A 22,523-nucleotide genomic window follows, 5' to 3' on the forward strand; every position below is an offset into this window, starting at 1 on the left:
TGTAGTAGACTAAAATCCGCATTGAGCGAAGGCCAGTTGGAAAAGGGTAGTCTTGCAGGCCCTACGGAATTGACCAAGACTCCGCAGGGCCCGCACTTCATCCGGTAGTTGGTTCCGCCAGTGTGGAGCTGCGATCGAAAAGGCCCTTTCTCGCGTACTCTTCAGTTTGGCCTCCTTCAGCCTGGGGGATTGTCGACCGATTTTGTGCACCTGATCTCAGCACTCTCCGGGGCACATATGGGAAGAGACGGTCCCTAAGGTAGGCAGGTCCTCGGCCAGATAGGGCTTTAAAGGTAACGACCAGCTCTTCGTAACGAATCCGGTATACAACTGGCAGCCAGCGCAGGTCGCGCAGCCTTAGTGGAGCACCTTAGTGGCTACCAAGATATTTGGGGTATGAGCTTTCAGGAGCCGCAGCTCCCTTTATCGGATACAAGCCTGTTTCTGACAAAGGGGGCTTCTACCTCAAAAATTCTTACAAAGAAAATCTTGCTTATCTCCACGGTGCTACTGGACTTGCATCTTGCTGCAGTAGGATGACGGCGTCTATGCACTAGGCCAGGCCACAGCTGAGGGAGAAGGCCTCTGCCTGGCCTGCAGACGATCCCAAATTCAATCCCCCAGTTAAAAAGTCCGGATTGGAGGAGACAGCAGAAAACCTCTACCCGACACCCTAAAGAGGTGCCAGCACTTCCAGGAGCAGCACCAGCAGGGCACGACTAACGACCAAAGGTTGAAACGCTTGGGGCTCTTCGGCTTGGAGAAACGTCGACTGCGGGGTGACATGAGAGAGGCTGACATGGGATTACGCATGGGATGGAGAAGGTAGAGAAAGAAGTCCTTTTCTCCCTTTCTCACGATACAAGAACTTGTGGGCATTCAATGAAATTGCTGAGCAGTCGGGTTAGGAAAGATAAAAGGAAGTCCTTCTTCACCCAGAGGGTGATTAACATGTGGAATTCACTGCCACAGGAGGTGGTGGCGGCTACAAGCATAGCCAGCTTCAAGAGGGGATTGGATAAAAATATGGAGCAGAGGTCCATCAGTGGCTATTACCCGCAGTGTATTGATGGAACTCTCTGTCTGGGGCAGTGATGCTCTGTATTCTTGGTGCTTGGGGGGCACAATGGGAAGGCTTCTAGTGTCCTGGCCCCACTGTTGGACCTCCTGAGGGCACCTGGGTATTTTGGCCACTGTGTGACACAGAGTGTTGGACTGGATGGGCCATTGGCCTGATCCAGCATGGCTTCTCTTATGTTCTTATGTGACACAGAGTGTTGGACTGGATGGGCCACTGGCCTGATCCAACATGGCTTCTCTTATGTTCTTATGTGACACAGAGTGTTGGACTGGAGGGGCCACTGGCCTGATCCAAAATGGCTTCTCTTATGTTCTTATGTGACACAGAGTGTTGGACTGGATGGGCCATTGGCCTGATCCAACATGGCTTCTCTTACGTTCTTATGTTACACCGAGTGTTGGACTGGATGGGCCATTGGCCTGATCCAACATGGCTTCTCTTATGTTCTTATGTGACACAGAGTGTTGGACTGGATGTAGCATTGGCCTGATAAAGCATGGCTTCTCTTATGTTCTTATCTGCCACAGTAGAAGGCAGCTTCAGTAGCTTATTTTCAAGTGATACTTGACACGAATAACACTGGCAGGACAACAAGGCTCAAAAAATAAAGCAATGAGTGAACGAAGGAGAGGAAAATCCCTTCACAACCTCATGTGTCTTGCCATGAACGGAGGAGGGGCGTTGAGGGGGAAATCCTTCAGTTCAATCCTCTCCAAACACTTATTTTCTTAACGGTTCCGCTCACCTGTCGTCTAGCTACCACCACACCCTGCAAAGTCAGAGACGGTCGGCATTCCATCTATACTTTGTGGCTAACAGCCACTGATGGACCTCTGCTCCAGACGTTCATCCAACCCCTCCGTGAAGTTGTCTATGCTTGTACCGCAACCACTTCCCGCAGTGGTGAATTCCATGTGTTAATTACTCTTTGGGTGAAGAAGGGCTTTCTTTCGATCTGCTCTAAGCCTTTAAGACCAACCGAGCTTCATTCTGGGTATAACCTTTTGTGCACATGAAAGCTTGCCTCCAGAATAAAACTTGGCTGGCATGAAAGGTGCCCCTGGACTCAACACTCCAGAGGATCATTCATCCAGCCCTCAGTGCCTCGCCACAATTCTCAGCAGACCATCCAGCTTCCTGGAGACTGAGGAATGGTTCGCTTTGCTGCATCATTTATGCAGTCGGTAGAAGCAGAGTCCCTTTGAGAGCTTAATAACCAGCAGCAAAAGCAATTTTGACTCCATCATTCTGAGCCTGTCCAGTTTCTTCAGGACAGACAAGGGAAGCCGCTCACCTGGTCCTTTGTTTTCCCTTCACGCTCCCGGATGTGTGTCGTGACGATTCTCTCCGTCTCTTCGCGCAGCCTGGGATAGGAGCCAAGCTAGAGGCAAGCGAGGACAGTTCAGATCTCGGCAGCCTTAAGCCTTGCTCAGACACACAGAGGAAGAAGGGCGGGGCTGGGCTGCCTCCCAAGTTTGTCCACTGGGGGGGGGGGGCACAATGCACCAACAAGGAACTTAGCAGTCCCTTCAAGGAAAACCCAAGACATGTTATTGGAGAGCTTAATTTGAGCTCCTGGTTCCCCAAGGCCCCCTGGAGGGAAGCAGCCCAAATCCCTCACGGAGTTTAAGAGAAGGAAGACGAACTAGGCCGGCTGGTTAGTGTCTTGGGTGGAACGGAAGCTGCTTGCTGTGGAATTGCACACACAGGGCCGCCACAAGTGACTGCGGGGGCACTGCCATGTTTATCTCATTGTTTGTACCCAAGAGCATCCTGACCAAAGGATGAACCCGTATTCTTCACTCAGCATCTGACACCTTTGGACACAGAGCTGCTCAGAAAAGCAACTGTGACAGGGACAGTGCCCTGAAGCCCTGGGTCAGGCAACAGCAGAGCAGGAATCCCCCAGCATCCAAGGTGGCCCAACTCCCAGGCCAAGTCAGAAAGCGCTGAGAGGCAGGTTTGCCTTGGACACAGACCGCCCTCCACTGAAAGTGCTGGGATCTCTTTCTTAACGGACACTGCAAGCAGCCATGTTCCAGGCGTTAGGAAGTGGTAGAGTGATGGGTGGGGAGGGAGAGAGAGAGAGAAGAGAGACCCATTACCTTCTCTGCACACTTTTTAATGACCATGGCCAGCTCTGAGACCACCAAATCAACACACTTCAAACTGGGCTCTTTGAGCTTTATGACCTGTTTTTTCACTATGGCTTCAAACGCCATGTCAGGTGTGAAGAGCCCCGTCCTGTGGCATGCAGACAGTGCCGAGGGGGAAAAGGAGATCCCGAAAAGGAAAGCAGAAACATTTCCAAAAAGGAAAAAAAAAAAAGGGGGAGGGGGACAAACAGAAAAGAAGAGAGATTCAACAGATTAGTCAACATGCAGCAGAAACAAAGCTAATCCCACTTCCTCAGGAAGACCCTCCTGGGACTTCTAAAGGGCCAATCAGACGATGCCTTTGCAGGGCTCTCTTGGAGCTGAGCTGCTCAGCGGAGCTCAAGCTTGGCTCAATTGCTGCTGCCGGGGGCCAGCATTTGGCCGGGCTGCTCTTTTCAGTCTTTTCTGTGTGAGAGAGGGTGAGTGGCACCAGGGGGAACCACAGCAAAGAGAACAGAAACCCACCTCTTTGGAGTTTCCCAAGGCACAGAAATCTGTCTCGCTACAGATCTTGGTTGGTATTGCCCAGGGGCGGCCAAACTGTGGCTCCAGAACCACGTGTGGCTCTCTCACACCCATTGTGTAGCTCATCTCACTGGTCGGCTTGGAGAAGGCATTTGTCTCTTTAAATCGCTTCTCGAAGCCAAGCAGGCTGGTGGGTGGGAGAATGAATTTAAAGTTGCTTCCTTTCCACCTCTCCCTCCTATCTATTTGCCCACCTGCCATCCATCCATTTCAAACATCTGACGGTCAGCTCTCAAACCCCTCTGACGTTTATTCTATGCGGCTCTTACATTAAGCAAGTTTGGCCACCCCGCTATTGCCTATGCCTACAGCTGCCAGTTTGATCTGCGGCAGGGGGTCCTCGATGCAGTGCCCGTGGGCACCGTATCACCAGCCAACACCGTTTTCTAGCATCCACCAAGTGTTTTTTGAAAGTGGGTGGGGTCAGACTGTTCCCTCTAAGTTGAGTTAACCTGAGCTAGCTCATAGTTTTTTAGCCTCTGGCTCACACATTTTTGTCTGAGCTCAAGAAACACGGCCCTGGAGCAAGCTACTTTATGCAGGAACAACTTTAATGCCGGTAGCTCACGGAGTAGAATTTTTGCTCACAAGACTCCCCAGCTCACAGGGAGTATTAGATGGGACTACTGCTCATTGGAGATTTGATTGGCTATGCAATTCTTTTTTTTTTAAATGGCACTTTGCCACAACACAAGAATCACCATGGTATGACTGACAAACTGTGGCGGCCATTTAATGGTTGGCTCCACCTCCTATGGCCGTCATTTTGCAGCTGCATCCACTGCATGGTGTCAGAATTCCAAAGGGGTCCACAGACTCAAAAAGGCTGGTCCAGAGGAGATGGATGGTTAAAGCTTGTGGCAAGAGTGCGTGTGCATATGCACACACAATAGTGTGGGGTGTGCATACATATATGTGTGCATTTGCACCCCACACTGCAATAACAACCTGTGTTACTGCAGTGACACTTTTGGCAAAAAGGCTGATCGCTACTGATCTTGAATGAACATATGAGAATATGAAGCTGCCTTATACTGAATCAGACACTCGGTCCATCAAAGTCAGTATTGTCTTCTCAGACTGGCAGCGGCTCTCCAGGGTCTCAAGCTGAGGGTTTTCACACCTATTTGCATGGACCCTTTTTTGGAGATGCCGGGGATTGAACCTGGGACCTTCTGCTTCCCAAGCAGATGCTCTACCACTGAGCCACCGTCCCTCCCCGGTGGCTCAGTGGTGGAATCAGCCACATTCTGGAAAACAGCACAAGTGCCTTTCTATTTGGCAAGCAGCAGGATGGAAGAAGCGCACTCAGCATATTTTAAACAGCACATCACCTGCCCTGCCCTTCAGGGAGAGATCCCACCCCGGGATCTGATCATCGCAAGATGTGGGAATTCCATACTGTGACTATGACTGGAGGTCTTGGAGGCAGTAAGATCTGCAGCTAGGCTGCAGTACCTCATGACAACGTGCTCCACCAAAGAAACAAAGGCATCAAAGATTTCAGGTTTTCACGGCTGGTAACATCATTAGGGTTTGTAGAATCTTTCGGGATCAAGTGCCGTGTTCTACTGGAGAAAGTTTTCCTTCCAGACGTTTCGTTCTCAGCTGCGGAGAACATCCTCAGTGGCGTTGCAGCCGGAGCAGGCGCTCAGACCTTCTTGGCTCAATGCACAGCAGCCAAGAAGGTCTGAGCGCCTGCTCCGGCTGCAACGCCACTGAGGATGTTCTCCGCAGCTGAGAACGAAATGTCTGGAAGGAAAACTTTCTCCAGTAGAACACGGCACTTGATCCCGAAAGATTCTACAAACCCTAATGAAACAAAGGCACTTTAACAGTAAAAACCTACTGGGGAGGGTGTGTGAGATCTGGATTAGGGCCGAGAAGCTCAAGATGGAATAACCCAAATGGCTCATTGTTTCACTAGCAGAAAATAGTAGAGAAGGAACAGGTTGCTTATCTGTACCTGTCGTTCAAGAGGTCATCTGTGCATTCACATTGATAGGCTTCCCACCTTCAGGAGAAAGCTTCTGCTATCATGGAGACCAGGGTGGCTTCTGTGAACAGGCAGAACTTCTCTCCACTGACACAAAATCCAAATGTACTGGAGATACACAAGGTGGTCTGGACATGTCACAGACCACCTTGTGGTCTGAGAGGAGAACATCATTAGGAACAAACCTACACATGTAAAAAAACTGTGATCCGAGATGTCTCAGGTGCCCTGCAACTATTGCCAAGCTCTTGGCAAACACCCTCAGTGAAGTGGGAAGACCCAAGAGTAATCCTTTGTACTGGGCATGATGTTGAGGTTGAACAGAGATACGATTAAGAGGTGCCCTCGGGACATGAACCGTGCCCACACCATCAGGAGTGGCAAGATGGCAGCCAGAGTCACCAAGTGGAACTTCCTTGTCTTGACAAACTGGTAGATGCCTCTGAGATAAGAGGACGGCATGGACACCTCAGCCCTTCTCCAAAACCAAATAACAGTTGGTCTCTATGAGAGCATGCCACTGGCTCTACTGCTTTCTTCCTGACAAAGCGGTTCCTCAGTGGAACAGGCTTCCTTGGGAGTTGGTGGGCTCTCCTTCTTTGGAAGTTTTTAAACACAGGCAAAATGGACACCCGACAGCAATGCTGATTCTGTGAACTTAGGGGGAGGTGTTTGTGAATGTCCTGCATTGTGCAAGGGGGTTGGACTAAACGACGCTGGAGGAAAATGGGAGGGGGTTAGTGGGGCAGGATAAAACACCGATAATGAGGGAAGAGAACAAACCCTAACTACCCTAGTCATTTTGTGGTTAGGCCCCAGTGGTCTGAAGTGACCTATTCTCAGGCTTGGAGATGTTGCCAAAGGTAGGAGAAGGTCCACAGAAGAAAGTCATGCATGACTCCTGATCCGTTTTGTTGTTCCAGAAGTGGGTTTGCTGTGAGATGACGACTGGGTCTTCAAAGATGAACAGCAACTGGACAGGAAAGACTTCCTATAGGAGGACCCAACAGCCCCCCTAAGGCTGCCTGGTGTCCACCTGCTGCCATCTGGAGCCTTGGGATCCATGGGAGGGCGTTGTGGCCCATTGGTTCCCAACTTTTGGATTCTTTCACCGGAGCCATCAGTCTTGGCACTAAAGAGGGATTCTTTGAGCAGAAGGTCTTTGATAGGTGTACTCTGGCTTCCAGTGAGAGCCAAAGCATCTTAAAGCAGCCATCTGCCTGGAGCCACATTCCAGGCAGCTTTGCCAACCACATTCGTTTTGTGATCCTTGCCGCTTCCCCATGGGAAGTCAGAGCCGTGGATCTGAAGGAGTCTGGAAAAGGCTGCAAAGGCCAGAAAGGTTTCTTTGCCCCCAAAGGAAACAAATTACCAGGCCTTGCGTCACCCGCTCTGTCTTGAATGACACAGCTCCACCTATATACATGGAAGGGCCACAGCCGCTGGCGTTGTTTGTTAGGCATACAGCTGACCGTCCTCTGAGGAAAATAAGGAGTGGTGGACACAGAAGAACTTCAGATTCCTTCCCAGCAGACCAGCTATCTGATCTACCCTTTGATGCTCACGGAGGGCCAGGCAGTCCTGCTGAAGGCCATGATGACCCCAAACAGGACAGCCAATCTGGTTTAGTGGCTACGAGTGGAGAACTTTAATCTGCGATGACTGGGTTTGATTCCCCGCCTCCTCCACAGGCAGCCAGGGGTCAGTCACACGTCTCTCAGAGCTGCTGTCTTAAGAGCAGTTCTCAGTCAGAGCTCTCTCAGCCCCACCTTCCTCTCGGGGTGTCTGTTCTGGGGACAGGAAGGAAAGGGAGATTGGAAGCCACTCTGAGACTCCGACTGAAGGGCGGGGGTCCAAATCCACTCTCTTCTTTTTCCTTCTTAAATGGAGAACGTGAGAAGAACCCTGTGCCGGGTCGAGTCATGGAGCCCTAGCATCAGTGGGGCTACAGCGCTCAGTGCAAAGTTTTGCATCGAAGCTGGAAGAGCCGTTGCAATACTGTCACTGGCAGGAGCCCCAATGCGTGATGCAAACGGAGGGTGGCGGTGTGAACCGTTAAACTGACCGTAGTTGACCATGTAGCTGGGGGGTTGCAAGGAATGACCGGTCAATCTCAGTGGCTCAGAGATAGCTGCTGAAGGCTGTGAGCAGGCTGACCCTCCTATATGTCGACGGAGGCGGAAGAAGATGGAGGGAATGACCCCCGGGTAGCTTGTTCTTGATGGGGAGTAATGAGTCCTGCAAGGCAAACCACAGAAAGGGCATGGAGAGCAGCAATCGTCCCAGTAATATAGGAATCGGGATCAATGATATGAAGAGCCTGAGAACATCAGGGGAGGGACAGTGGGGAGGGACGGTGGCTCAGTGGTAGAGCATCTGCTTGGGAAGCAGAAGGTCCCAGGTTCAATCCCTGGCATCTCCAAAAAAGGGTCCAGGCAAAGAGGTGTGAAAAACCTCCGCTTGAGACCTTGGAGAGCCGCTGCCAGGCTGAGAAGACAATACTGACTTTGATGGACCAAGGGTCTGATTCAGTAGAAGGCAGCTTCATATGTTCATAGCCCTTGTCTGCAGAGTCAGCCCTTGCCATCTTCTTGGTATTGGGCACGTGAGCTAGCAGATGCCTTCTCAGCTGCAATCATTATACCCAGGTGGGAGTTCTCAGGACCAAGGATCCCTCGCAGACCAACACCTGAGCCCCCTGTAGCCCTTCTTCTGTGCTTATGTTCTCAGGAAAGCAGACTGCAGAGAGCACGTGGAATGAGGAACCTCAACCCCTGGGCAGGCAATGAGGCTGAGTGGGAGGTGGCCCCCGGCGCAGTGCAGCCACGCCTGAAGCACTGTCATTCTGGCTGGAGAGCAGCCAGGGGTGGGGCTGACAGCCCAAAGGGACTCGCTTCCAGAAGGCTCCTGATCAACAGAACCAGATGAAACAGACCCATAAAAGAAGAATAAAGTCGGCACGGCTCTGAGAAGATGATTTCCTCAAATATACTCTCCCCCATGCTGCTGCGGGGAATGAAAAAGGAATTGAGTGGGAAAGGCGTGGTCCAAATCTGCTGTTCAGGGCGGGGAGGGGGGGAGGATCTATGCCTATTTTGCAGCTCTAGAAGTTTCCAAAATCATGTTCTGTGTGAGTGCAAAACCCAACATGGATGCACAGATGACCACTCAAAGGACAGTTACAGATAAGCAACCTGCTCTCCCACCCCACCGTTTTCTGCCAGGGAAACAGGGACGTGCCCGGGTTACTCCACCCTAAACTCCTCCATCTTACTTTAAATCCATGCCCCCGGCAGATTTTTAAAGTTACAGCACGCACCTGTCAGGAGACCCAGTCTTTAGGTGCAAGGATTATGTTTCACTGGTGGAACATTTAGTCACATGTTCCCTACCTCCGACTACAGCTGATACAACCTGAAATCATGCTCTGTGCAGGCCCAATGGCTAGAGTGATGTGCAGAGATCACAAAGCATTCTATTCTCCCATCTCCAGGACTGAAAGCAGCTCAGTGTAAGTCTAGTAAGATGTTCTCTGGCGTAAATTTAAAAGTTCTATTTCTTAGGAGGTAACCAGTTCATTCCAGCAACTCTGAAAATTTACAATGCTAAAATCCTCCCTCAGCTGCTATATGGACTACCTTTGTGGATTGGAGCCTTCAATCCCTGCATGGAGAATGTGCAATCCTCATTCTGCCGTCAGATTTTAGGTGCTCCCAAATGTGTCCCCTACTCATCCATTTGTGCATAGCTAGGTTTACACCTTCTAGAAACCAGAGCCTGGATTATGGCGTTTAAGTTCTGGTTAAAAATTCATTTCAGAACGGATTCAGGAAGTTTATTATACTACCTGATGAAAGACAGGTACATTTCTCTCTACATTTACCCACAAACTACAAAAACTTGGCACTGAGGTGGACACTCTTTTCTTATGTGACAAATTATATATCTTAAGAACAATCCAACTAAGGTTTATGGATCACGAATACCAAAAAGTGTTCCCCTCACATCCCCCTGTTTGCTCTGCAGCCAAAGACATGGGAAGATACCCCATTATTTTTTTACTTTAGACTCCCCACTCCATCGCCGACCTTTTATTTTGGCGCGTTTAAATGCCTTCCCATCAATAGTTCTCTATGGTAGGTTTAGATAGGTACCTAGCCAAAACAGATTATGCCCATGTGATTAGGAATCCTTGATTCTATATCCCATATTATTTTAGAATGTCCTCTCCTGGCCTCACAACGTAGGCAATTTTTAGCGGAATATCTCCAACACAACGTATTTACTAAAACGAAAATTCTATCCTACCTTTTAGAAGATGTTAATCCCCGTATTACTACACGTGTTGCAAACTTCTTAGCAGAAGCCCATAAAATTAAATCTAGGCATACTACTGCATTTTAATTGCTGGGTGTCTACTTTTGATTAGCATTCTTGGCTGCTATTTTAATTGATTGTTTTATGTATTGTTCTCTCTGTATTTCAGGCCTTTGTACCTACTCTTGATGGTGAATCATTATTGCTCTTATGCCAATAAAGGTCGGAACTATAAAAGAAAGCAGCGCAGTGGGGTTCTGGCAACTCATTGAAGCTGAAAGCCACTCTTTGGATATTATCAAACTAACATGTCCTACCCCAAAGGCAGCTTACTATCTCCATGGGACCTATTTGTTAGGATTACAAACATGCATTTGGGTACCTGGAGCTGGTGGCTTGCCACCTCAGGAATTCAATGAGGATTTCACTGGCTCTTTTAGCCTGCAGCACCCTGTATGATTGCATTAGACTCACAGGGAATAAGATCTGTAGCGCTTTTGCTGTCCACTGAGCTCTGAAAGAATGGGCACTCTCTGGGTATCCGTGGTTTCCCCCCAAAGTACTGGCTTTGCATGTAACCTCTACAGCTTCTTTTTAGAAAGCCAGCAATCACTCATGGAATATGATACTGTTGGGGAGGAACAGCTTTTTAAAATGCTTTATACCACACAGCGGATGTTGCTCCTTGCAATGAGAAACACAACATGGCAAGTTTGCACAGCAGGAAACCATGTCGCCAACCAGAAAGTGCCAAGCTGCACCGTTTAGCTTGCAAGGCGCAGCACGCAGCCCACCTTGATGTGATGCCAAGCCTTTCATGTTAATGTCTGTTACAGACTCCTTCCTCCCCTGCCCCCATCAAACTGGAGAGCCAGTTTGGTGTAGTGGTTAAGTGTGTGGACTCTTATCTGGGAGAACTGGGTTCAATTCCCCACTCCTCCACTTGCACCTGCTAGCATGGCCTTGGGTCAGCCAGAGCTCTGGCAGAGGTTGTCCTTGAAAGGGCAGCTGCTGGGAGAGCCCTCTCAGCCCCACCCACCTCACAGGGTGTCTGTTGTGGGGGAGGAAGGGAAAGGAGATTGTGAGCCGCTCTGAGACTCTGTCCTTGAAAGGGCAGCTGCTGTGAGAGCCCTCTCCAGCCCCACCCACCTCACAGGGTGTCTGTTGTGGGGGAGGAAGGTAAAGGAGATTGTGAGCAGCTCTGAGACTCTGTCCTTGAAAGGGCAGCTGCTGGGAGAGCCCTCTCAGCCCCACCCACCTCACAGGGTGTCTGTTGTGGGGGAGGAAGGGAAAGGAGATTGTGAGCCGCTCTGAGACTCTGTCCTTGAAAGGGCAGCTGCTGTGAGAGCTCTCTCCAGCCCCACCCACCTCACAGGGTGTCTGTTGTGGGGGAGGAAGGTAAAGGAGATTGTGAGCCGCTCTGAGACTCTTCGGAGTGGAGGGCGGGATATAAATCCAATATCTTCATCTACCTCACAGGGTGTCTGTTGTGGGAGAGGAAGAGAAAGGAGATTGTGAGGCGCTCTGAGACTCTTCGGAGTGGAGGGCGGGATATAAATCCAATATCTCCATTTACCTCACAGGGTGTCTGTTGTGGGGGAGGAAGGTAAAGGAGATTGTGAGCTGCTCTGAGACTCCTCAGAGTGGAGGGCGGGATATAAATCCAATTTCTTCATCTACCTCACAGGGTGTCTGTTTTAGGGGAGGAAGGTAAAGGAGATTGTGAGCCGCTCTGAGACTCTTCGGAGTGGAGGGCGGGATATAAATCCAATATCTTCTTCTTCTTCACCACTCTGAGGTTCTACACAGCTCAAGTGGCAGTCAGCATTCTCTACGGGAGGTACATCTGAGCAGAATTATTCTAGTTGGTTTTGAACACTGTTTGATGCTCATATAAATGCTACCCCATCCATTTGTGGATCTGGTTGTGCGCCTACATCTCATATATAGTGACAGGACATCAAAGAAGCCTTGTTATAAATACAGAGTATAAGGATTCTCCTCACCTTCAACTCAATTACATGTCTACAGCATATACTGAACTCGAGGGGACGGAGACTTCAAGACTTCTGTGGCTGTATTTGTATGCAGTGATTTCCTGAAGGCTGTTACATTCATCTGGAGCTTTTTAGCTTGATTATACTTATTGCACAACTCCGAAGAAGGCACTACCCAAAACCCATTTGGTGTTTTATCATATTCTTTGACCGCCTGCATATGTATTACTTGGTGACTTGGTATTAGTTTGAGGGTAGTTGTGTTGAACTGCCGTAGAACAGCTAGATTTGAGTGCAAAAGCATCTTAGAGATCAACAAGATTTTGGGGAGTACAAGTTTTGACTCCCAAAAGTTTATACCAAAAAAATCTTGTTGGTGTCTAAGACACTACTGGACTTGAATTAAACTATATGAATTAGAATACTGGTAAAAGGATTTATGTACAGGTGAGTAAGAACCAAACGCGCAGAGTGTTAAAGCTGCAGCACTGCAGTCCTAAGCTCTGCTCATGACCTGAGTTTGATCCCCAGTGGAAGCTGGGTTTTCAGGTAGCCGGCTCGAGGTTGACTCAGCCTTCCATCCTTCCGAGGTCAGTAAAATGAGTCCCCAGCTTGCTTGGGGGGAAAGTGGAGATGACTGGGGAAGGCAAGGGCAAACCACCCCATAAAAAGTCTGCCGTGAAAACATGAAAGCAACGTCATCCCAGAGTTGGAAATGACTGGTGCTTGCACAGGGGACCTTTCCTTTCCACAGTAGAGCAATTTTGTCTAATGATTTGCAGTCTAATGGTTATTGTTTTGTTGTTATTAACAGGTATTTTAAACTCATTTTAAGCTTTGTTTTTTATTTGTAGGTTAGCTTACTTAACCCCCTTTTTGGCTATTTGATTTGGATTCAGGGTTGAGTTTTTTACCCTCTTTTGTTTCTGATGCCTGGATACTGGACAGAGGTCTTTGGGATCACAGTTTCGAGAAGCCGCTTGGCTTCTGTTCAGACACCTTGCGGGGCAGAAGACAGCAGGAGATCCTGCTGAGTCCGGCTGGCTGAAATCTGAAGACCAAGCGCTTGGCAACATTACAAGCACACAATCCGTCCATCACGGACACGGAGCCATAAAACTCACTGGGTGACCGTGGGCCATTCCCCATCTCTCAGCCTGGCCTACTTCACCAGGTTGGCTGCGAGGACAAAAGGAGAATTCTTTATGCTGCCTTGGGCTCCCTAGAGGAAGGGCAGGAGAAGAAGGATGCAATAGTAAGACACACACATTGGAGCAGACCCACAGTCCAAGAGCAGACACCACCAAAACAAGCAAGCAAGGAAAGCCACTCTTTAGGGGGCGTCCTACTACTCAGTTAGGAGTGCAAACACCGGCCAACAGGTCACAGCCAAGCAATGTGGATCCTGCATCCTCAGCTTCTACGTTCTACCAAAAATTTAAGCGGGGATGAGCCGGCGTTTAAATCCAGAAACAATTCACTGAGGTGGAGCTCTACTGAAACACCGCGATGGCTTCTCGACAGGCAGAAGCTTCGAAACCGGACAATTCGGTTGATGCGTTTTAGAAACAACTGGCCATGGTTTTGCAGAAAGACGTCAACAAAGCGGGTCAAGAGCCATGCACTCAGAGAAGGGTCAGGATCCAAACAAAGCGCCTGCCCGCTGGCCTAGGCAACCTCAAGAAGGCTTTTTAAAGCTTCCAATTCATGGCAGGGGAGGAAAGCAGACAAGGCTTTCAGGCACAGACCCATCTTGCCTCTGCTGGGGCACAACACACACACAAACCCCCCCCCCCTCATTTAGATCATGTTGTGCCACACACTAGCATCACTTAAGAGCAAGGGTCCCCAACGTGGTGTCCACCGAGTCTTTTTAGAAAGTGGGCGGGGCAAGGTGGGGCTTCTCATTGGCTACTGGAGAGCTGACTGACCCTTCAGATCGCTTCAACGACAGCTGCCGCTACAGCACAGAAATATTCACCGCATGACGAAAGGTATTGCAAGAAAATATTCCAAACTGACACGGTGAAGAGTTACTACTACCATCATGCATAACGTCTTGCAGCTGGCTCCACCTCCTGAGGCAGCCATTTTGGGGTTGCGCCCACCACTCTGTGCCAGAATTCCAAAGGAGCCCACAGGCTTAAAATGGTTGGGGACCCCTGCTTTAGAGGCAGGTGCAACTGGCCATTCTTCCCTGCAGAGTAAATCCTCCCCCCCCCTCATCAGCAGCCAATCAGGATTCTCTCAGAGGCCTTCAGCTCCTTCTGGAGGCTGTGCTAGGCAAGCAGAACGAGTTTGGAGAGTCATGAGCTGGGCAAGCTTTCCCGAGCCACTCCGGAAGAGGGAGGGTTGCCTCCAGCTCATTCCCAAATACCTTAGTAGTACACTGTCTAACTGTATTGATCAACTCCTGAATAACCAAGTCGACACATTTCAGGCACGGCTCTTTCAGCTTCACCACCTGCTTTTTCACAATGGCCTCAAAGGCCAAGTCGGGTGTGAAGAGCCCCGTCCTACAGTCATCCACACGAAGGGAAGAAAAACAGGGGAGGGGGGGTGGGGAGAGAGAAGACAGGGTGAAAGGCTGGCAACGCTTGAGAAAGCTGCTTCGGTCCCTAGTCGCCAGCCCTCCCCATTGCAGGAAGCAGCCCCTTTCTCTGTCTGCGATGTCACGTCATTCAACTCAATCCTTCCATCTAAGGGGCGTAACAAGGGCCCCAACTGAATGGGGCGTAGCGAGATTCTGAGCACATCACCAGTTTTTCTTGCTGATCATACAGAAGCAAAATCATATCAGCTTCATCTGTTGGTCAAACTGATACCTTTGACAGCTAGTTAAAAGCAGTTACAGAAGTACTACATTTATTGCCTTTTAGTAAAGAGTTATATTTGGCCTCATCTTGATTGTAAAACATTATGAGCACATATCAGATTATGATTAAAGATTATGAGCACATATCAGATTATGATTAAAGATTATGAGCACATATTTTAGATGCACCTGCTTATTTCATCAGTAGTTAAGAACCAATCATTTATCTAGATTACTCGCTTAAGTTAGAAAAGACGTAAGAGTTATGATACGATTAACTGCTATTTTTTAGATAAAGACATTGGATGTAATAAGCAAATTAGTTTTCTCTGGAACTCTCAGAATTTATTTGTGTATGTGCCTTACAGAAAAGTTCCTAAAAGCCATTTAAGATTATTGTCTCTGAAATCTGGATTTACATTTTAATTCTCTCTATATAGTTAAGAAATGCTAGAAGATCTGATATTTTGGCACTTGTTTTCTGCAGCTGCTACAGAGTTAATTTTCACACGCTTATATTTTTTAACATCTTGTCTAATAAAAGAGAATCTCTTTGTTCGATAAAAGGAAGACATCTGCAGGTATGCTGGTAATAGTTCAAAGAATAGAACTCACAATAAATTCATTTGTACTATCACAAAAATAAAGGATGCAAACAACTTAATCGGAGATATACTGGAAATATCTGGAGCTAATAGTTTAAAAAACAATTCTCAGACAGATGATTATTTCAGATGCTCTATTTGGATGCGAGAGCAAATTATCTCACTATGAGGAGAAGAAAACACAGTAATCTCTGCATTTTACAATTCAGATCTTGCAAGGTTTGGAGTGGCATCCCATTCTTTCTATCTGAACGAGGCGTAGTCATCAAGGGGCTACACAGCCCTGCTGTCTCCCACCCCATCTTCTCTCTCGCCTTTCGCCTCTTGCATCACTTCCTCTAGAGAGAAGAGGGGTTCCCTATCACTCTCATCTGCCTGCAGAAGTGACAGATGACCGTTGTTTTATTTTCCTGCTTCCATTTCTAAGCCACTCAGAGACTCCTTTGGCTAGTGAAGGGCAGGGCGTAAATCCAATCTCTTCTTCTTCAGTTTTGATTGGGACACAACAGAGGAGCTACCTGTAGCAAAAGCTTCCCCAACCTGATGGCTGGCCGGAGAGGAGCACCACCAGGCCGGAGAACAACAGGGCAACTCTGCTGTGTGCAGTCACCCTCCACAGCGATACTTGCCTGACCCCGTGGATGTTTTTGATTGCATAGCTGATTTCTCGTCTCAGATCCTTCTCGTCAAACTCCATCTAAAAGACAGAGAAGCAGAGTTAAGGCCCCCAAGAGCCAGCCCAACCCCCCCTCCTCACCCATTCTGTCAGGAGAGTAAGGGCCAGCTGACACTAGGCGGGCAAGAAGACTTGGGACTATCTGCAGGGCTTCAGAAGAGTTAGGAGGCTGCTGGGAAATGACTTGTGTACTGTTTACTGCCCCAAAGAAGATCAGCGGTACCTGGAGGCTGAGCTTGGGAAGACTCGTTTTAAATATTTTATTCAGTTTAAAGATTTAAGAAAGGGAAAGCAAAAAAAGGAAATCAAAAAGAAAATTTCACTACATCATTTCTGCATTATTCAATAATGCAGAAATGATGTAGTGAAATAAGAAAATGATGTAGTGAAATAAGAAAATGATGTAGTGAAATAAGAAAATTTCACTACATCATTTCTGCATTATTTAATAATAATAATAATCAAAGATTTCAGGTTTTCACGGCTGGCATCATCATTAGGGTTTGGTAGAATCTTTCGGGCTCAAGTGCCGTGTTCTACTGGAGAAAGTTTTTCTTCCAGACGTTTCGTTCTCAGCTGCGGAGAACATCCTCAGTGGCGTTGCAGCCGGAGCAGGCGTTCTGACCTTCTTGGCTTCTGTGCACTGAGTGAGGCCAGGGCTGCTGGAGAGCTGCTATTTCTAGGCTGGAGGGAGTGTGGTGAGAGGGCAATTGGTTTGTGAATGTACCCATTGTTTGGTGGGGCTTCCTGGAAGGGTGGTGATAAGGAAACTGGCTGTGGAATGTGACCATTGTTCTGTGATGATTGCTGGGAGGGTTGGAAGGGGTGTGAAGATAAGGAAGATGGTTATAATAATAATAATTATTGAATAATGCAGAAATGATGTAGTGAAATCTTCTTATTTCATTATTATTATTATTAGTAGTAGCAGTAGTGGTATTGAATAATTTTATGAGTGGAGTACCACACTCCACTCATAAAAGGCGTACAAAGGTATTTTTCACTAGAATTAAGTCTTTACAGAATCTGTTATTGATCCGTTAACATCTTAAGAAGCCAAGCTTTCAAAAATACAGTTTCATCCTACTAGCATGTAAAGTACAGGATTATCACAATGTATCAAACCAAGTATAAAAGGGATTCCAAAGATTTTCTATCTCTTGCACTGGCCTCTCCTTCAAATGAGATGAGAATTTATCCAGTTCAGTTGCTTGTAATATTTTTTTTAATTAGTTCTTGTTTTCTGGGAGTTTCAGTGTGTTTCCAGGGTTTTTTTGGCTGATAAGATTCTTGCCGCAGTGATAATACGTATCACCATCAAATGTCTTGTTTCCTTTGAATATTCTCTTGGTAAAATAGTCAACAAAAATAGTTCTGGTTTAAATTGAATTTGAGTCTTAAATATCTGTTGCAGCATTTCATGAACCATTTAGCTTGGGAAGACTCAACGTTGCTATGGCAAACTTTGCCCGAACTGGTTTACAAAAGGCGTACTAACCAAGACTAGGGCACACAAGACTTCAAGCAGCTACCCCTGAATGCGACAGCCCATCCCCCACCCCCCCCCACACGTTACCTGGAGACAACTTCCCCCAATCAGATTTACCTTGACCAGCTCAAAGGGGAACCTCTCATGGAAAATGCGGTTGATTCGGGCTCCGCCAGAGAGTTCTAGTGTGTCCACCTGGTCCCCAGAACCTTCGATCCGCTTCTCAAAGTCCACAGCAAACTGTTGGACCATCCTGCCCAGAGAGAAAATGGGACCCAGTTGAAGAAGAAGATATTGCATTTATATCCCGCACTCCACTCCGAAGAGTCTCAGAGTGGCTCACAATCTCCTTTTCCTCCCCCCCCACAACAGACGCCCTGTGAGGTAGATGAAGATATTGGATTTATATCCCGCCCTCCACTCCGAAGAGTCTCAGAGCGGCTCACAATCTCCTTTACCTTCCTCCACCACATCAGACACCCTGTGAGGTGGGTGGGGCTGAGAGGGCTCTCACAGCAGCTGCTCTTTCAAGGACAGCCTCTGCCAGAGCTATGGCTGACCCAAGGCCATGCTAGCAGGTGCAAGTGGAGGAGTGGGGAATCAAACCCGGTTCTCCCAGATAAGAGTCCGCACCCTTAACCACTACACCAAACTGGCTCTCAGTTGACTGGATGCCATGGCCTGCTAAGCAAGAGTGCCGACCAGCTGAGATTTCCATGGCTAAAATAATTATCAACTTTTCACGATGCTACTTCAAAAACACCTGGGTAACTCCAAGGATGCAACTAGCACAGACTTACTCAGACCTCTGCTGTCTAATCCTGGTCATCAAAACTCCTGCACAAAATGATCATCAGGCTGATTGAATGCAGGCTTTGGACAGTGTCTGAATATCAACTGTGGAGCAGCAACTAAAAATGCCTTCCAGAGCACTGCTATAGACCCAGGCCAACAGCTCCACAGGGTTGCGTAAGTTCCCAAAGAACTGGTACAAGAGACCCGGGTTTATTAAAGGAGAGCTTTAATAACGCATCGGAGTTATCAAAGCATATTCAGGGCTAAGCTTCAATTAGCTGGGCCCGAAAAAAAGAAGAATTGCAGATTTATACCCCGCCCTTCTCTCTGAATCAAGAGACTCAGAGCAGTTTACAATCTTCTTTATCTTCTTCCCCCCACAACAGGCACCCTGCGAGATGGGTGGGGCTGAGTGACAGAAACTGCCCTTTCAAGGACAACCTCTGCCAGAGCTATGGCTGACCCAAGGCCATTCCAGCAGGTGCAAGTGGAGGAGTGGGGAATCAAACCCGGTTCTCCCAGATAAGAGAGCTCTGGCTGACCCAAGGCCATTCCAGCAGGTGCAAGTGGAGGAGTGGGGAATCAAACCCGGTTCTCCCAGATAAGAGTCCACACACTTCACCACTACACCAAACATGCACACAAGCACAGCAAAGCTTAGCCAAGCCTCAAGACCAAGAGCATACTTAGAATTGGGCATCTGATACCCTAAATGCTGGCAGCAAGCCCGAAGGATGATTAACCAAGCTATCCCAAACCCTTGGATGAGCCAGGCCACTTTGGACTTCCAGTGGGGGAAAGAAACAACCCAGGCCTTGAAGAGAAGCCCTTGCTTACAAGCAGGAGAGTGAGAATATTCCTCTGAGAGCAGCCCGTGCTATTGTCTCCCAAGAGACTCAGGGCAACTAGCAAAGATGGAGCCACCTGCTCTCTGTCTAGGAGGACCATTGGTATGAATTCCGAATCGCTTCCAGATTCCCATCACAACAGGCTGCCTATCTCTCAAAAACAAAGAGTGACATTTTATGCTCTTTAAAGCAGTGGCCCTCAACCATCTTAGCATCAGGGACCGGTTTTCTGGAAGACAATTTTTCCATGCCAATCACCCGATCGGCGAGGGTCTACAAATGAGGGGTAGGCTAAAGCTGCAGCATGACCTTGGGCAGGTGAAAGAGGCGGTGTGGCCTCACTTCAAGGCTGCCTCCCCTGCAAGGAGCAGTCTGGTTGCTATCAGGCCACGGACTGGTACCGGACTGGGGACCGGTGGTTGGGAACCCCTGCTTTAAAGGACACAGGTTTGACCACCACCCCTAAACACACACACACACACAAGAAAGGCGAAAGCTCCTAAAGCAAGAGGCGGCACTGTCTGTCGGTCTAGCTTACTGCAGCAAGGCTTTGGTTTTCCGTGTTGGGTCATCTGGGCGGAAGTTCTTGTATTCCTCCACCTCTTTCTCGAGGGACAGCAACTGACTCTGCAACTTGCTACGCAGCGATGGCAGCGTCTCCCGAATATGGTTTGTCAGTTGCTGAGGGGCAGTAAGACAAGAAATACCAACTGTCACACGTGTACAGGTACACAGGAAGCTGCCTTAAACGGTCCGTCCAGGTCAGCTGTCAAGATCCCTTGCCATTTTACTGTTCTGTGCTAAAACACGACCATCTTGCTGTTCTATTCTAAAGCACCTGCTACGCTCACTGGGAAAATGAAAGTATTTAGGCCCTCTAACGCTGTCTGACCGTCAAGGCCTTCACTATCTGTTAGAGCAGAGGTGTCAAACTCATTTGTTACGAGGGCCGGATCTGACATGAATGGGACCTTGTCGGGCCGGCCATGTATGCCATAAATCTGGAGACAATGTCTGTGCTGTAGCAATCTTGAGTATGCTGTTCAGGTGCATATCTGTAAGTTGCAAACCTACTTTTGATTTACTGACATTCATTAGAGAAATCTCATGGTCAATGCTTTGAGCCTAAGATCCTGAGGAAAACATGAAACGGCTGGGCATTGCGAGCTTTTGGACATGTTGCTTCATGTGTTGGTCAAGAACATGTGAAGGCACCATGACACAGACTGAGGGCTATGTGTTTGTCTTGAGGAGTCTCAACCAATGGAGAAAATAGAGGCTTTGTAGTTCCTGTGTGATTGAGCAGGCCTGACAAAGTGAAATATGATGTGGAAGGAAGCAAGAGAGAGGGAAAAGGAAGCAGACCCACTTGTGGGGGCCTGATTCAGGAGCCCTCTGGGGACCTGATCCAGCCCCCGGGTCCCATTTTTGACACCCCGGAGTGTTTTGCTGATGGCTATTGTAGTGTGAGAATGTCTGCCTTGTAGCGATTTAACAATTTGAACTTATTTCATGCCAGAAAGTTAGGCACGCATGTAACGGCTAACTGCTTCTATATACAGTATGTCACAGAAGTGAGTACACCTCCTCACATTTTGTAAATATTGAAGTATATCTTTTCATGTGACAACACTGAAGAAGTGACACTTGGCTACAATGTAAAGTAGTGAGTCTACAGCTTGTATAACAGTGTAAATGGCCTTGCAATGGCTTTCCTCCCTCAAAATTATGCAATACACAGCCATTAATGTCTAAACTGCTGGCAACAAAAGTGAGTACACCCCTAAGTGATAATGTCCAAATGGGGCCCAAGTAGCCATTTTCCCTCCCTGGTGTCATGTGACTCATTAGTGGTACAAGGTATCAGGTGTGAAGGGGGGGCAGGTTATCGCTTTCACTCCCTCATTCTGGTCACTGGACGTTCCACATGGCACCTCATGGCACCGAACTCTCTGAGGATCTGAAAAAACGAACTGTTGCTCTACATAAAGATGGTCTAGGCTGTAAGAAGATTTCCAAAACCCTGAAATTGAGCTGCAGAAAGGTGGCCAAGACAAATGGCTCTACGGGATTGCTGGCCCCCTGGCGATTCCCTGGATGACCTGATTGAGTCTTGGCATGACAGACTCTCCAGAGCCATCGATGAGATCGCACCTCAGCAGCCTCTGCGCCCTCACTCTAAGCTAGCATCATGGTACAACCTGGAGTTGCGGCAGATGAAACGAGGACTCAGATGGCTAAAGAGGCAATGGCAGCGTACTCGAGATGAAGCAACTAGAACATCTTATAGAGAGTTTATGAGGGCCTATGAGATGGCAGTCAAAGCCACAAAGAAAACTTACTTTGCGGTCAAGATTGCATCTGCAATTTCACGCCCAGCACAATTGTTTAACACAATTCGGACCCTTACAACACTGCCACAAGGCAGGTCAAATTCTAGGGAATTGGAGATCGGCTGTGAGGCTTTTGTGAACTTTTTTGCAGATAAAATCTCGTTGCTCCGCCATGACCTTCCCGCCACATTGGAGACAGTATGTAAAATCAAGGCCCCGTGTCTGTCTTCTGGTTCTGTTCTGGACCGCTTCAATACACTCAGCCTAGAGGAAGTTGACATGATCCTCTCGACTGTACGCCCAACAACTTGTGAACTGGAACTTTGCCCCTCCTGGCTAATTAAAGCTTGCCAGAGGGAGCTCAGATAGCCTATACGGGATATCGTAAATAGATCCCTTGCGGAAGGGCGTTTTCCAACACCTCTTAAAGATGCTGTGGTCCCCTCTCTCCTGAAAAAAATTGACATTAGACCCAGTCGCATTGGCACATTACCATCCGGTCTCAAATTTACCCTTTTGGGGTAAAATTATTGAGAGGGCAGTAGCGCTACAGTTACAGAGCTTTCTGGATGACGCTTCCGTCCTAGACCCTCACCAATCTGGCTTCTGTCCAGGTCACGGGACGGAGACCGTGCTGGTTGCCCTGGTGGATGACCTCCAGCGGCATCTGGATCGAGGCGGCTCGGCGGTACTGATGTTGGACCTATCGTCAGCGTTCCATACAGTCGACCATTGGTTGCTAACCCGCCGTCTTGCCAACGCAGGGATTCAGGGGTTGGCCTTGCAATGGCTTTCCTCCTTCCTTGATGGTCGGGGACAAAGGGTGGCGATTGGGGGTGAACTGTCCTGGAGGCACACGCTTGACTGTGGGGTGCCTCAGGGGGTGGTGC

At 48.4% G+C, this 22,523-nt stretch overlaps 1 protein-coding gene across 4 annotated transcripts in view; it reads right to left on the bottom strand.

Moving 5' to 3' along the window:
• The window catches only part of DNM2 (dynamin 2), a 103,613-nt gene that overhangs the window by 46,242 nt on the left and 34,848 nt on the right, over positions 1 to 22,523 (bottom strand). For 2 of the 4 annotated variants that reach the window (XM_060236740.1, XM_060236738.1), the window contains exons 7-11: positions 19,839 to 19,981; positions 17,775 to 17,910; positions 16,122 to 16,189; positions 3,187 to 3,325; positions 2,376 to 2,462 (exon numbers count right to left, since the gene is read on the bottom strand). In XM_060236740.1, the coding sequence (XP_060092723.1) occupies positions 2,376 to 2,462; positions 3,187 to 3,325; positions 16,122 to 16,189; positions 17,775 to 17,910; positions 19,839 to 19,981 (573 nt within the window). Of the gene's footprint in view, positions 1 to 2,375; positions 2,463 to 3,186; positions 3,326 to 14,449; positions 14,589 to 16,121; positions 16,190 to 17,774; positions 17,911 to 19,838; positions 19,982 to 22,523 lie in introns of all 4 variants that reach the window. The other 2 variants (XM_060236739.1, XM_060236737.1) reach the window with 1 other exon arrangement.

Source organism: Heteronotia binoei, chromosome 4 (genome assembly GCF_032191835.1).
Source record: "Heteronotia binoei isolate CCM8104 ecotype False Entrance Well chromosome 4, APGP_CSIRO_Hbin_v1, whole genome shotgun sequence".
Lineage (NCBI taxonomy): Eukaryota > Metazoa > Chordata > Lepidosauria > Squamata > Gekkonidae > Heteronotia > Heteronotia binoei.